The sequence below is a fragment of the Dissoconium aciculare genome (genome assembly GCF_010015565.1).
Source record: "Dissoconium aciculare CBS 342.82 unplaced genomic scaffold K489scaffold_1, whole genome shotgun sequence".
In the NCBI taxonomy this organism is placed as follows: Eukaryota; Fungi; Ascomycota; class Dothideomycetes; order Mycosphaerellales; family Dissoconiaceae; genus Dissoconium; species Dissoconium aciculare.
This window is the reverse complement of record NW_022984951.1, coordinates 2,840,082-2,854,433: the sequence shown is the minus strand read 5'-3', so window position 1 is coordinate 2,854,433 and position 14,352 is coordinate 2,840,082. Positions and strand designations below refer to the sequence as shown.

General features: G+C 56.5%; 8 protein-coding genes across 8 annotated transcripts; 4 read left to right on the top strand and 4 right to left on the bottom strand.

Moving 5' to 3' along the window:
- Window positions 1-763: 763 nt before the first annotated feature.
- K489DRAFT_290452 (uncharacterized protein) lies at window positions 764-958 on the top strand (the record flags this gene model as incomplete). The annotated part of the gene is made up of 1 exon (XM_033600177.1): window positions 764-958. A coding segment is annotated over one exon (195 nt), but the record flags the coding sequence as incomplete, so codon positions are not given.
- Window positions 959-1,370: 412 nt separating this feature from the next.
- K489DRAFT_376086 (uncharacterized protein) lies at window positions 1,371-2,212 on the bottom strand. The gene has a single exon (XM_033603832.1). The coding sequence runs from the start codon at window positions 2,130-2,132 to the stop codon at window positions 1,818-1,820; it is 315 nt and encodes a 104-aa protein (XP_033464963.1). The 5' UTR covers window positions 2,133-2,212; the 3' UTR covers window positions 1,371-1,817.
- A 709-nt stretch (window positions 2,213-2,921) lies between these two features.
- Window positions 2,922-3,934, top strand: K489DRAFT_31724 (ClpP/crotonase). The gene is made up of 2 exons (XM_033601222.1): window positions 2,922-3,222; window positions 3,310-3,934. The coding sequence occupies exons 1-2, from the start codon at window positions 3,001-3,003 to the stop codon at window positions 3,832-3,834; spliced, it is 747 nt and encodes a 248-aa protein (XP_033464962.1). The 5' UTR covers window positions 2,922-3,000; the 3' UTR covers window positions 3,835-3,934.
- Window positions 3,935-4,034: 100 nt separating this feature from the next.
- On the bottom strand, window positions 4,035-6,251 carry K489DRAFT_406548 (acyl-CoA oxidase; the record flags this gene model as incomplete). Its single annotated transcript, XM_033607270.1, has 2 exons — window positions 4,035-5,649; window positions 5,806-6,251. The coding sequence occupies 2 exons, from the start codon at window positions 6,249-6,251 to the stop codon at window positions 4,035-4,037; spliced, it is 2,061 nt and encodes a 686-aa protein (XP_033464961.1).
- A 471-nt stretch (window positions 6,252-6,722) lies between these two features.
- On the top strand, window positions 6,723-8,507 carry K489DRAFT_367008 (acetyl-CoA synthetase-like protein; the record flags this gene model as incomplete). The annotated part of the gene is made up of 2 exons (XM_033602825.1): window positions 6,723-7,317; window positions 7,372-8,507. The coding sequence occupies 2 exons, from the start codon at window positions 6,723-6,725 to the stop codon at window positions 8,505-8,507; spliced, it is 1,731 nt and encodes a 576-aa protein (XP_033464960.1).
- A 378-nt stretch (window positions 8,508-8,885) lies between these two features.
- K489DRAFT_386343 (uncharacterized protein) lies at window positions 8,886-9,698 on the bottom strand (the record flags this gene model as incomplete). Its single annotated transcript, XM_033606215.1, has 1 exon — window positions 8,886-9,698. The coding sequence occupies one exon, from the start codon at window positions 9,696-9,698 to the stop codon at window positions 8,886-8,888; it is 813 nt and encodes a 270-aa protein (XP_033464959.1).
- Window positions 9,699-10,232: 534 nt separating this feature from the next.
- Window positions 10,233-10,823, top strand: K489DRAFT_303931 (Nnf1-domain-containing protein; the record flags this gene model as incomplete). The annotated part of the gene is made up of 1 exon (XM_033600495.1): window positions 10,233-10,823. A coding segment is annotated over one exon (591 nt), but the record flags the coding sequence as incomplete, so codon positions are not given.
- A 183-nt stretch (window positions 10,824-11,006) lies between these two features.
- On the bottom strand, window positions 11,007-13,209 carry K489DRAFT_415730 (uncharacterized protein; the record flags this gene model as incomplete). Its single annotated transcript, XM_033608176.1, has 3 exons — window positions 11,007-12,233; window positions 12,299-12,526; window positions 12,590-13,209. 3 exons carry the CDS (start codon window positions 13,207-13,209, stop codon window positions 11,312-11,314), a joined length of 1,770 nt encoding a protein of 589 aa, XP_033464957.1. The 3' UTR covers window positions 11,007-11,311.
- Between the last annotated feature and the right edge of the window lie 1,143 nt (window positions 13,210-14,352).

Here is a 14,352-nt window from a genome sequence, read left to right as displayed (position 1 = left end):
TCCCGAAAGTACCGTGCGTGGAGCACACGTGGCGACCAGGACAAAGGGAACCGAAACTATTCCTATTCCTATTTCCATCCTCGATATTACACACAACCATCACTTACACCACCACCGCCCACGCAATCATACACTCGGGTTGAATTTTACTCGGCACCTCTGCGGCGGAGTCAACGAAACGACATCCTCTATCTGGCTTTTGTGGCGAAGAAGAGAAGAAAAGGAACGCCGGGGTGGGATCGACATTCCGCTCGCCGTCCATCCTCGCGCACGCGCCCCACCGTTGCACCGTCTTCGCCGCCGCGACCCAGTCCGCGCCGGTGCCAATCTTGTGTTTCGGCCCAAATGGTAAGATTGCTTGAAACCGCCCGACTGAGACTTTGTCTGTCATCACCATCACCCGCGACCCTCAATCCCTCTTTCTTGTCCCTCCTTCCCTTTCGCAGAAACAAATTGAGAATCGTCCACGTGCGCGCATCATTCAGACCCATATCGAACAAGACAAAAGCGACCACCCATCCCAGAAGAACACGAAATAACACACGCGCCCGTGCTTGAAATAAATTAGTATTCCAGCACCGCACCCTCCCTTCGACCATCACTCACTACGACGAATTCATCGACATCACAATCGACAATTTCAAAGCCCTACCCATCAAACCCAACCTCTACCGATCACCCAAAACAACAAGAAGCCAACATCCACAACAACAAGAATCCCTTAACCATGAACTCATACTCCCCCTTCCTCGGCGCCAGCAGCAGCACTCTCACGCTCTCCGACCCCCGCATCGCCGACCTCCACTCCTTCGCCAGCCAATTAGACAAAATGATCGAGCCGCGCCTGGACCGACAAAGATACGTTCCCAGCGGCGACAAGGTCGAGGAACTTGCGAAAATCGCCCTCGGCGCTAAAGTCGAGCGCGCACTGGCGAGGCGATTGACGGGTCAGGATGCGAATTTACCGGCGGGCGCCGCTGCGACGAGTGCGTCGTTGAGCAGCGCGGGACTGTCGATGGTGGATGAGAAGGGTGTGGAGGTCGTTTAGGGTGGGGAGTTTGCGCCTCTTTTTCCCGATTTAGTTTTTGTTCTTGTTTTTGGAATTTTCTTCTGGGATCCTCGCGTGCAGTGGAGCCGGAGCGAGACTGGGAGAGATGAGGTGAACGAAAAGATTGTCGCCTCTTACTTTGTCTTGAGTTTGACGATTCACTCGACTATGATTGTTGTTGTTGGTGATGATGAGCGATTTTTGAGACTTCGTCTTTCGTCTTTCTGTCGATTTCTTCCGCATCGAGAGCCACACGGCGCTTTTGCTCATACTGCGTTATTTTCCTTCTCTGCTCAATCAGGACATGGGACGGGAACTCTTATTTCGTACTGGATGCTCGCGTACTAGGGACAATTCTTTTGTGAGGAGATTGCAGTTCTCGGGGGGAAAATGATATCTATTCCTTCTATTCATAATCCGTCTGATAATGCCGCTCCTCCTTTGGGCAATGATGAGGCACCGTTTGACTTCGTTTCGCATACTTCTGAATCCAGCCCGGGATAATCTGTGCAATTTCATTTTCGTACATTAAGGTCACGCACGACGAGAGTTCGAACAGTCACGTCCACAGACTGCTTATACCGATGCAGGAAACCAAAGTCCTACAGAATTGGCATACCCGGATTGATCTCATTTGGGCTTTCGGGCTCGCGACAGTAAAACAGTTCAAGACTTCATCCATGACCAATCCGATGCAATTCGATTCCGTCAAGACTTCTTTCTCTCGCTCCGTCCTTCGCTGTCTTCCTCCAACCCTTTCCAAGCGAACTCACACGTCGGCCTGCGTGAACGCCAACTCGCCACCCAAGAAGACCGGCTTCTCGCTCGAAAACTTGGGGATGTCCTCCATGACATCCTTCGCCTCGGGACTGGCCTGGGCCTTTTGAAGATCTTCCGCAGAGGAAAATTCGAGGATCGCTTGCACGGAGTATGGAGCGCCCGGAGCGAGCTGGATGATGCGCCAGGACTGCAGGCCGTATTGGCCCCAGGACTTCTGGACCAGCGGCATGTGGGTGGATTTGTAGTAGGTCATGTCGAAGGTGCTGGTGGAGGGGTAGAGGACTGTTACGGTTGTTGGCGCCATTCTGTTCTTGTTTTGCTTTGTGTCCGGTGATGGGTGATTCTTGGAGGAGGTGGAGATCCTTCTTGGGTTCTGTGATAGGCCTGCTGTGGAGAGGCTTGTCAGCATTGGCGATGACCGGTGAAAAAGGCACTGTATGAGTCCAGTTACGTACGGTGTCGTTCAGTCTTGTCCTCACTTTCTCAATGTGATTTCGAAAGATGGGTAGATCTTGGTCTGTTACTTATCTATATAGATAGACGAGGCGAAGCTGACTGTATAAATATAATCAGTTATACAATATATTCGCCCCAAACCCCGAACGACTCATCATCGTACATATCCCATCGGATCCCTCCATCCGAAACCATGACACCCTGCCCCGCTATTTGCAATCCCACCACACGCGAGTCTTGACCCCACAGCGAACCCTGAAATCATGTACAATGCTGGATCAGGAACGATCAGAACTCTCTAGAACTTGAGTTGGTCGTGTTTGTTGCATGACCAGATATATCATACGCGCGCGGAATGGTAAACGGTGGACTCGACCACTCTGGACTGTTGAAGTGTTGAAGCGTCACCATCGGTGTGATCTGCCGAACGACAACCGAGTCAGGATCTCCGTTCGGAGTAAAACAATGGATGAGATGCCGGACCGAACGACATGCCCAATGCGACTCTTTCGCTTCGGCCTAGGACGTCATCATCCATCGACGCCCTCCGAACAATAATCAAGATGATCTAGACAGTGCTGTCCACCGAACTATCCCTATCGATGCTCCATCACATAGTCAGCACTGTACAGCCATAAGACAGATACCGCCAAGCCTATCCAATACCGGTAACACAATAAACCTCAAGTGAACCCATCACAAGACAATCCCAAGAGATGGCATCAACGCAATCCATCATCGACGAGCCCGACCTCGCCGTCGACCGCTACGAAGGGAACGTCTTCGTATTGACCATGAAGAAGAGACCCGAAAATCGAATCGACTCGGCCTACGCCCAGAAATTGATCGCCGCGTACAACACCATCCGAAAGATCGTAGGCGAAGACGCAGATGGCGCCGTCATCACGAGGGGAAGCGATGCCAAATTTTGGTGTACAGTATGTTGAGAAACCCACCATCCCTCGTAGCCAGATCCATCTCTCCAGAACAGCATCACCGAGAAACTGATCCTCTCCAACTCACAGGGCCTCGTCCTCGACGAAGCCGACGCAAACCCCTACGCCAACAGCGAGGGATTCTTCCCTCTCCTCGCGACCCTCCTCGACTACCCCTTGCCCACGATCGCACTTCTCACAGGCCATACCTTCGGCGGCGCGTGCCCCTTCGCGCTGAGCCACGACTACCGCATCATGAACTCCAAACGAGGCTACATCTCCATGCCGCCAGTAAATCTCGGTTTGCACTTCCCAGGGATAGGAAGTCTGCTCCGCTTGAAGCTCCGCGCGCCCGTTGCGAGGAAAATGCTGCTTGAGGCGCATCGTTGGACGGGCGAAACGGCCCTTGCGGATGGAATCGTGGATGCTGTCGCCGAGCCCGAGGGGATGTTGGAGGAGGCGTTGACTTTGGCCAAGAGGATGGCGCCGAAGGCGAAGATGGGAGTGTTTAGCGTGCTCAGGAATGAACTTTACGGCGAGGCCGGGAGGGCGTTTCGCGAGATCAGCTATGTGCACGGGGTGAGGACGGGGACGGCGGCGAAGGCGAAGATCTGAAAGGAGACATTTCGCCGACTGAAGCACCGTGTACTGTTCCTCGTGTTGCTCGTGATGGTGGGGATTTATTTTGAACGTTCTTCTAGGGTTGTAAGCGCATAATTACACGTCAAGCACGAGATCCACGATTTTGGAAAAACAAAAAAAGACAACGAACAATACAAAACGAGATCTTGTCATAGACGATGGAACAGCATTTATTACAGTTTCGCCAAAAGCCTCCTGAGCCCCTCTCCTCCATCTCCCATCACAACATCCTCCCTCCGATAATCCGGGTCAAACGTGACTTCATTCAGCGGATTCCTCCGATGCGCGCGATCGAACAGGTCCTCATAGACCCTCCCGTCATACCTCCCCAGGGCAGAATCCAACAGGAAATCCGGGATTTTCCAGGCATCCACCAAACGCACCGCGTGCGGCCGGATCGATTGCATTGTTTCCTGGATCTTTGTGGGCAAGAAGTCGAGGTCTGATTCGGAGACGGCGGATGATTTGGAGAAGTCGCGCGCGGAGGTCTCGAGGGTTGTATAGGCGAAGAGGCGGAATTGGAGGGTCAGGTGTTGACGGAGCGTCGGCGAGAGGGAGTCGGAGGTGAGCGCGGCGTGGAAGTTGGAGACGAGGAGGTGTTGGGATTCCGCGTGGCTGATCTGTCGGAGGAGGACGAGGATGCTGTTCCACTCGCGCTTTTGGACGTTGCGTTGGACGTGCGCTTGATATGTTAGATAGCGGGATCGACGGCGGAAGGCCTGGACTAGAGCCTCATCATCGTCAAAGATGGCATATGGTTTGGGATCCTTCTGCTCGTGAAGCAGCCACGAGCGACAGGAGGCTTCCATTTCATCCTGTGCGGGACCTTCGTTTTTGACGGCTGCTTCCATGCGTTTGATCAGATAGCTGGCTGTTTGCTGCGTGATCATCCAGTTATCGCCTTCCACGGTCGGCTTCGAAAGATAGTCGTTGTTGAGCTGGATGAAACCACTGGCTCCACCGAAGCCATGCCCGCCCATAGCACGACGACACGTCTCGATGCTGTTCGCGGCGATTTCGGTGCAATAGCTTTTCAAGCCGGACGACTGCGCATGCAGGATTGTCAACTTGCTGAAATCGCCCTGGCTGATGTTTGCTCGTGTGTTGGTGTATAGGTTGTACATGGCCTCGCCGGTGTAGTGGAACGCAAAAGCAGTAGCAAGTAGAGGAAGAATTCGAATCTGTACCGTCGAGTAGTCGAGCACGGAGAGTTCGGGCGATGAGGGATCCCGACTGTCCCGATCTCGAAATTGTTTTCGCACGCATGTATATCGTACAGCGATCGTCACAGCCCGTGCGATGATCAGACGTGCGTGCATGATGATTGCTGCTCGCACGGCTGTTAGACTTCCATAAACCACAGCTGGATTCGAAGGCTTGGTGTAAGTTCCAGTGTTGACATCGACTCGGGAGTAATTAGAAAGCATTGCCGAATGAGGGACTTGGAGATGATCAAACAACATGTAACCATTATCCATGGGAGCATATCCATATTTAGGTCCTATGTCTCCAACCACGATTCCCGTGAGAGGTTGATGTGTCTTGAGATCTCGGATTTGTATAATGAAAGGGTGTGGTCCATGGCTTTTGAACTCTCCCGGACGATCTTGACGAGGAATCAAGAGCTGCGCGACCACGATGGCATGGTTTGCTGTGCGGCCCATACTGCCATTCCACCACTTGCTTGCGGTCAATGTGGGAGAGTGTAAAGTGAAAGTCTTCGAGCTCGGATCCCATCGAGCCTCCGTTTCGATCGCACGAACATTGCTCCCGTGGCCCAACTCCGTCCTGCAGGTTTCACGTCGCATCAGTCTGGGGATCAACAAGACAGACAACTCAAATCCATTCACCATCAGCAGATGATCCCACGACGGACGGAATCCAACAAACAAAAATGTGCAACGACAACAACACACAAACGATTGTGAATTTTTCAAAACTTACTGCGCATAACATCCGATCGCCTCCCACGCCTCGATCTTCGGCAACCAATACGCCCTCTGCCGCTCATCGCCCTGCTCCCTCACCGTCGTCTCGAACATGGTCGCATGGACCATATACGGACTGACATCGTCACAGAGGTACGTGGACATTTCCTGATCGAGGCGATCCCAGCCATACTGATCGGCATAGCGTCGCAGCTTCTTCGCACGCGCCAGGCCGAGTTGATAGCGCTCCGGGCGGGAGAGGTTGCTTTGTTTGAGTTTGTTGAAGAGAGGGTCCTGTTCGAGGATGGGGAGGATGCGTTGTTGTCGGAGGAGGAAGTCGTTGCGGGAGAGGAGGTGTTGGGACAATTCTTCGACGGGAAGGTCGGATTGGGCGCGTTCGTGGGATAATGTTTCTGGTCCTGAGGGCGAGGCGGGTTTGAGGTGGTCGGTGAAGTCGGGCATATTGGATAGGCTCTTGGATTGTAAATGGTTGTATCGAAATGGCTTTTATTTTACAAATTGTCTCGACTTTTGTTTTATTTTTCCTGGCATTGATCCGAAAGATATTTTTCCTCGACGGATCTCAAATCGTGAAATATCTCGTGGTTGGCGATGATCGAGGTAATATTGTCTTGATGTCAGCGGTTGCGTGTCAGTGGTAGCTGTACTCGGACTAACGCCACCGATGATCGGATCTCAGCTTAATGGGTCCACCCACTAAAACACATTGGCATTGGAAGATAAAGGCACGTTACAAATACGAACTGATGTTGGAAAAGTGACCAGGAACATCTCAGCTGACAGGGTGTATCGTGCAAAAGGTGCTGCACGTGCAAAGAGGATATATTCCAACATTTGGAGATTGGCCATCGTAAGCTCGCTGCATCGTCAAGGCCAACATAAGACAGACCATCGCGCAGGATATGAAAGACAATGTCCCACAATAATGATCGTCCCCCATTCGAACCCACCGTACTCCCGTTCCATCCGCTCTTCAACCGCCTCCTCCGCTTCGCCCACGAACAACCACCACGGCTCTGTATTCACGACCTCAATGCGAATGTCTCCGCAACCCATTCCCAACTGCTAACGGACGTGCTCGTCTTCCGGCAACGCATCTGGGACAGTCTAGGCGAAGAGGCCAGGAGACTTCTGCGGCAGCGAGATGAAGTATACGTCGCCGTCTTAGCCGCCGGGGGCTATGAATTCGCCGTGGCGATCCTGGCGGCGCTGGCGTTGGGGGCGGCAGTGGTGCCCATGACGGTGCTGCTGCCGCCGAAGGAGGCGTTGTATTTCGCGAGGAAATCCCGCGCGGTCGCCGTGTTGGTGTCGGATGCGGCGTTGAGGCTGGGATTGGAGGTGGAGAAGCTGGTCAAGAACGAGGATCCGCGGAGTGCGTTTGGCTGTGTGCCGGTCCGGCCGGCGATAGGGACGGAACCGCTGAGTCCGGGCGGGATCACGACTTCGAGGACGATGTTCTTGGATGATCGTGCGCCCGGGGTGGTGATCTTCACGTCGGGAACGACGGGTCAGTGTGTCGTGGTCCCGAATGTTGCGGCATCAGGCTGACGAGGATGTGCAGGTCCGCCAAAGGGAGCGGTCATGCCGCTGAGCTTCGTACACGACGAAGCCATGGCCGTCGTCGACCACTACCGCGTGACGCGAAACGATGTCCTCCTGCATCTCCTCCCCGTCCACCACGCGACAGGGATCGGGATGATGTTCTTCCCCTTCCTGATCGGCGGCGCACTACAAGAATTCAAAAGCGGGAATTTCGATCCCGCATGGACCTGGGAACGGTGGAAACGAGGCGCACCGCATCCCCAGGAACTGTTCTTCTCGGGCGTGCCGACCATCTACATGCGGATGATGCGGCATTACCAACAGAGCATCGCCCCGCGAGCCGACGCTGCGGACTACCTCCGGGGCGCACGTGCGATTCGAGTGTGCATCTGCGGGACGTCCGCACTGCCTGCGCCGATCGCGGATTTCTGGTCGGATCTCCTGGGCCAGAAGATCCTGTCGCGCTTCGGCATGACCGAGGTCGGCGCCGTGATCAAGATGCGGCTCGGGGACCAGGGTGTGCCGGACGGCTCGATCGGGAAAGTCGCGCCGGGGTGCGATGTGATCCTCTCCGAGGGCGAAGAGGGCGAGATCCTCGCGAGGTCGCCGGGGATGATGAGCAAGTTCCTCTACGACCCCGAGGCGACGGCGGCGGCTCTCACCGCGGACGGACGATACCGGACGGGCGACATCGCGCGGCGGGAGGGAGGATATTATTTCATCCTCGGCCGGGCGAGTGTGGATATCATCAAGAGTGGGGGGTATAAGATCAGCTCGCTGGACATCGAACGGGAGATTCTCGGGCTGGAGTACGTGGGCGAAGTGATGGTGGTCGGCGTGCCCGACGAAGAGTACGGCGAGCGCGTGGCGGCACTGATCAGGCTGAGGGGAGAGCCAGGCGTTGTAACCTCGGACGGGAAGAACCCCCTGCTCCCAGATCGACCAGATCTCAGTCGCTTGCGAGGTGACCTCAAGACGAGACTGGCGGGTTACAAGATGCCGACGGTCTTGCGCGTGATCACTGACGAGATACCAAAGTCGGGAACGGGAAAGGTCGAGAAGAAGACGCTCGGTCCGCGATTCTTCCCTCCCGGGGTGTATCATGGGATGCCCGAGATAGAAGTCTGGAGGCGAAATTTAATGTCCAAGATATGAGCAGTTTTAAATTGGAGGGATTCTCCTCTCGACTTTACAGGTCCGGAGAGGCTAGCGGGGATCGTACTTGAGAGATTGCTCGGAAGAATTTCCGACAGCGAAGATTCGGACAAAAAGGACGCTGAAGTAACCATGTATCCGACCTCGATCCAAAACAGAAACCAGGCTCGACTGCGACTCATAGACCCAGCTGAGCTCCAAGAGTATGCTCTGCGGCATATGTAGTGGTAACTTCGATGCCGAAGCTACTCGATTCATCTCCTTTCCACCAGAGTGTGAAGTCTCGGGGAACGTCTTCCGCTTGGCAACCTTCGCTCGTCGAGGCTGTCCAACAGCCATGGGGAGAAGAGAGCGTGAACTCCGGAAAGAATGCTCTTCTCATGACGCATACTTCGCCTTCCGCCTATCGGCCGCCTCTCGGTCCTTCTGCGTCATCCAACCAGGATATTGTCCTCCTTCACCGGCAGCGGCCGCAGAGGCAGGCTTGGCCTTCTTCTCACCACCGCCGGACGCCGCCGCGCGGACTTTACCCCGAGCGCCGCGCGAGCGTTCCTGGCCCTTCTTGCGGATTCCTCCATCGCTCTCGGTCGCATCGCCACCCCTCTGCTTCCGCTCTCGCTTTTCGGGAAGCGCACCATTGAGTAGGCCCAAGCCTGGGATCTCGGTGGCACCAGTGGTGCCGAAGCGCTTGGCGCGCTCCAGGGCTTTGATCTCTTCGGTGTCCTCCGGCAGGCCGAACTTCCGGGCGCGCGCCTTGCGCTTCTCGATCTCCTCGTCGATGGTGCGTGCGGCGAGCCCGGTGCTGAAATCCACCTCCTCCTTCTGCTCCTCCGGCGCGGATGCGGCGGGCGCGGGCTGGGTTGTGAGGTCGCTGGTGGTGGCGGGGTCGATGGCGGCTTCCTGGTTGGGGACGGCTTGTGGGTTCTGGACTTGTCCTAGGCCTCCTGCGGCGATCGCATTGGCGGCGGCGGCGGTGGTAGCGGTCTTGGCCGCATCGTCCTCGTCCCAGTCGATTTCGTCTTCGGGCGCGGCGGCGGCAGCACCAGCAGGGACCGTGTCTGACGCGGCCGGCTGGCTGTCGAATTCCTCCAGTCGCTTGACGAGATCTGCTTTTTTGCCGGAATGGGCGAGGCCGCGCTCCTTACACAGAGCGATCAGCTCGTCGTTCTTCTTTTTGGCGTATTCAGACATGATCGCGAGGGTGCGATGGATGGGATGAGGTCCGTCAGAGGCTGTAGAGCGAATCAATCTAATGATGCGCTGGGAAGGAATTGGCGTCCTCGTCGATTGAGATGAAGTGGATGGTCGCAGCTAAGTGATGAAATGGCTGACAAAAGTGATGGAGCTCTCATTCGCGCGGCGCGCGTCGAAGCACCAATTGGCCTCGAAAGCCGAATCGGAACTAGCTCGGACGCGGCGCGAAGCTCCCGAACCATCGGTCGGAAGGGTCCGTGCCTCCATGCCGAATTCCACGCTCGATGACGGCGGCGGAGGAGAAGAAAGAAGAAGAAGAAGCCCTAAGAAATCCATCGCGGAGTCCCACTCAAGTCGCGCGTCCAACGCGTTCCCCCCGCAGCGTCGCAAGGGCATGATAATGCGGCCACACCAGCACCACAATCGCAACACGCCCACAACAGAAAGACCATGACGAACTCATAATCGTCCAACACCCAAGAACCCTCTTCTACAGACCAAGCGATGGACGTTGACACGCGGTCCCCGTCCCCGGCCCACCCGCCGCCCACGGCCTCCGCGCCGGGCCCACGCGCGACCGCGCTGCAGAAGCTGTACAACGACGCGGTCGCCCACGTGCTGCGGGTGTGCAACTACGGCAATTTCGCGAGCTGTTTCCCGACGCCGGCGGCGCAGGTACCCGGGGCGGTGCGGAACCTGCACGAGCAGTTCACGGCGAAGCTGGGCGACGTGCTGCGGCGGGAGTTCGAGGGCATCCTGTTCGACCGCAACGTGGTGCCGAGCCTGAACGAGCTGGACCGCGTGGTGGAGGAGGCGCGCAGGAGGAAGGCGGCGGCCGTGGCGGAGGCCGCGGCGCGGCGGGATGGAGACGACGACGGCGGAGGAGCGGTGCAGAAGCCGATCCCGCCCCACACGTTGCCGGCGCGGCAGTTGTATATTTCGCATCTGGCGCCTTCGTTGGCGACGTATCAGGCGCAGATGAGCGAGCGGCAGGACGCGTTGGGTAAGGAGAATGCGGAACTTGCGGAGAGAATTCTGCGGCAGAGAGCGGAGATCGGGAGGTTGCTGGGCGGTTTAGAAAGTGTGGTGAGGGATTTGAGCGGGAGTGTGGCTGCGCTGCAGGAGGGCGTGGAGGAGGGCGAGATGGAGGGGATGAGGGAGAAGGCGAGGGAGGTGGAGAGGGAGTTGAGGGGGAGGACGTAGGGAATCGAGTTGCTGGATCGGGAGGTTTTCTGGAAGCAAGTCGCTGGACGACGATGCAGAGATGTGATGTTTGACGGCGGGATGTTTGCGATCCTCGATCGGGTAAAGAAGCGCTTTCATGAAGTTATTCAAAGTCATGCAATGGAAACTCTTCAAGAGATCCGGAGATCCTTCTGGTTCTGATGTGAAGTGGTGGGGTATTATTTAAAAGTAGTGATGAACACTCGAAATTATCAAGAGCGGCAAGCAGCAGGCAGAGAGACCAAGCACACACACACACACACACACACATACACGTGACATCGTAATCATCCGTCTTCCTCCTTCTTCGTTCCTCCACGCGCACAGATCAACAGCCCAAAAGGCGCCGACTCGATCAGAGTCCATCATGGGGACAGCGTCCCCATTCACCTCGTCTTGGCATGATCCGCGAAATATTCCCCCGCCTCCTGCTCCCCACCCAACTTCGCAAACGGCGTCTCCCCGCTGACGGTGACTCCGCCGTCGATCGTGCGGACAATCCCGGCCTCCCCCGCGGGCGTGGCATCCACCGAGTCGACGACCGACTCGTTATCCAGATACGGAATGCCTTCGATGGACTTCCCGCGATAATGCATCGACGCGCCGCCGCCCTCGCCGCTCATGGCGGGAGAACCGAGTTGCGCCGCGGGACCGAGGTCCAAGGCCGAGGACGTCGCGGCGCCATCGAGCGCGGAAGGGCCGTTGGGGCTGGAGATGGGGCTGAAGGCGCCGTTAGAGGAGCCGTCCTGGCCGGCGAGTTCGGGGCTCTTCGCCATGCGCGCGACCTCCTTGCGGAGGGCCTCGAGCTCCTTCTCCATGCGGCGGCCGAAGACGTCGATGTAGTAGGTCGCGCCGTTCCAGGAGGCCCAGCCGAAGACGACGACCATGAAGAAGGCCGAGGCGTACGAGCTGCGGAACCAGATGGGGCAGGGGGTCATGGTGAGCAGGGCGTAGCAGTATTGGATGCCCATGAAGACCCACTCCTGGTAGGCGTCCGGGAAGGACAGGACGAATTTGCCGAGGAAGTTGCCCCGGTAGCTCCTACGCAGCCAGGTGAACGAGGTCGGGCGGCCGGCGGCGATCTTGGAGCGTTTGCGGACGGTGATGAGGAAGTGGTAGGAGAGCTGCCAGATGGCGTAGGGGAGCGTCGCCCAGATGATCATGTCGAGCAGGCTGTAGTGTTCGGGGGCGTCGACGGGGGAGAATTTGATGGTGTGGATGGCCGGGAATTTGGCCCTTTGCATGGATTCAGGGATGAGGTGGACGAGGACGTGGAGGGTGGCGCAGGGCATGATGTGGATGAACAACCTGAGAACGATATCGTCAGTTTCGGCTTCTCGTTTGGGGGATATGTTGATAGTTCAATTGCGTACGTCGTTGTCTTGTCGAGACTGTGGAACACCAGACTGTTCCGCCACATGGCGATCGCGACTGCGTTGTTCCCGAAGGCCAGGCAATACGTGCTGATCAAGAGTCGTTTCGAATGGGGGAAGACCCAGATCGACATGACGAGTAAGATGTTGACGAAGTAGCATAGATCCGCGAGGAAATAGTGGAATCCGATCTGATGGTATTTGTACCATCGCAGGGGCATGAAGTAGCTGCAAAATCATCATTAGCATCCCTGGCAGGCCATAAGATGTATCCAAGTTTGCTGTACTCACGCGAGCTGAAGCGAGTACCAGTAGTGGAAATATTCGGGGTATGCGCCGATGATGTATGCGGAAATGAAGATGTTCAACACGGCCGTCACGAACGAGACCTTCTCCATGACCGTCACCGACTTTGCGGCATTCCATCTCCTGCTCAGCCGGTCCACCGACATGCGCATCCGCTTGCGGTACTTCTCCAACTGTTGATCCGGGTCGATCTTGACGCGTTTCCTCCATTCGTCCACCACGATGTTCTTGCTCGACAAGGCGCGGGTGGTGAGGCGTTGCCGCTGTCGGCGGAGCTTCTCGGCGTTGTCGTGGATCGCGCTCTGCATGCGCTCGAGCCGTTGCGGGAGGGCGAGGTTCTCGAGGATGTCGAACATCGTCAGGCGGTCGACGGGAGGGAAACTCTCGCGGTCGAAGGAGTCGAAGTTGGCGGAGAGCCCAGGCGTGGTCGGTGTGCTGAGACCACTGGCCGAACCTCCCCCGGCGGAGAGGTAATCGCCGGTGTTGATGTTGCTGGGTGTCGCATGGCCGTTCGTCCTGAGAGCATCATCTGATTCGGAAGACGTGGGAGGCGGCTTGGAGTTTTCCTCTTTGGCAGCAGCCATTTGATCGAGGTCGGTGGTCATCCTGCTGGAATATCGACCGCGACTGCGCGTCCGCTGGAGGGTAGTGGTGGTGGCGGCGGCGGCGGCGGCGGTGGTGGTGGGTGGTTTGGGTTTGGCGTCAATGTCGGCCAGTCGGGCGTAGGCCTCCAACTCCTCCTGAGGGATGTCGTCGTATTCGTCCTCCTCGGGGATGAGGTCGAGATAAGAACTGCGGTGACCCGGAAAGTAAGGGCGTCGGAGTTGGGATGAGTAAGTTAAGCCGCTCATATCAGGCACGGACAGGCGGCGTGCTGGGCCATGTGCGCTACCCGATATGTCGGTAAGGGAGGGAGGGTGGTTTGGTTGGTCGGTGGGTGTGCGGTGCGGTGCGGTGCTTATTATTGTAGGAATGACCAAAAGTACTGCCCCGTACCTTTTCTGCTCTGGAGTTTATTACCGTACAGTATCTCGATTGCTTTCGGTGGGTCGTCGAACCGGGTGGTTTTAATGAGAGGATCAGTGGGGGAGAAGAAGTTGCGACGTAGACCTGCACGACGACGTAGCCTTTCTCCTCTTTCTGCCTTTTCGTGCCTGTCTCCCGCGCGGACACGAAGAATTCACGGTGACGGCGATGATGATGATGGTGGTGGTGGTGGACCTGGCAGAGTTCCGCTAAAGTGGTTCAGCCTGTGGGTCTCTCTCTATGTACGATGCCTCCAGCTCTTTTTTCTTTGGCGGAAGATGGCGACACCTTGCCGACCACGGGGACTAATATTCAACAAAGATAAAGTGCAGATCTACGGGGATTCGACGTGGACAGTCTGAGCGGGTGTCGCTCATCAGAATTGAATTGCTCCGAGATGGGTAACAATAACCACAGTACAGCAGGTATCACCCATCTGCCAGCCATCTCCGTCACTGGCGCAGACTTGAACTGCAGCACAGTACAGTACTACTGTTTATTACTCATGAGGGCGTGGTGGCGGAGGAGCATATACATACACACAGCACCCAAATGCACACAGGATCGCAAAGTCATCTGCCAGATCCTCAGGATCACCCGCGCATGTTTGGGTGCGTTATGTGCAATGGTGATCATCTTGTCCAGGCCTCGAGGACTGCCACTGCTGCGACCAGTTGTTAGGTGCAAAAGACGATCAAAGCAGTGTCCTCAGTGCCCTGGAG

Excerpts from the sequence above, each read along its gene's own strand:
- K489DRAFT_376086 (XM_033603832.1), bottom strand. The coding sequence starts at position 2,132 with ATGGCGCCAACAACCGTAACAGTCCTCTACCCCTCCACCAGCACCTTC.
- K489DRAFT_31724 (XM_033601222.1), top strand. The coding sequence starts at position 3,001 with ATGGCATCAACGCAATCCATCATCGACGAGCCCGACCTCGCCGTCGAC. Across the intron at positions 3,223-3,309 it reads ATGCCAAATTTTGGTGTACA|GGCCTCGTCCTCGACGAAGC; the intron begins GTATGTTGAGAA and ends TCCAACTCACAG.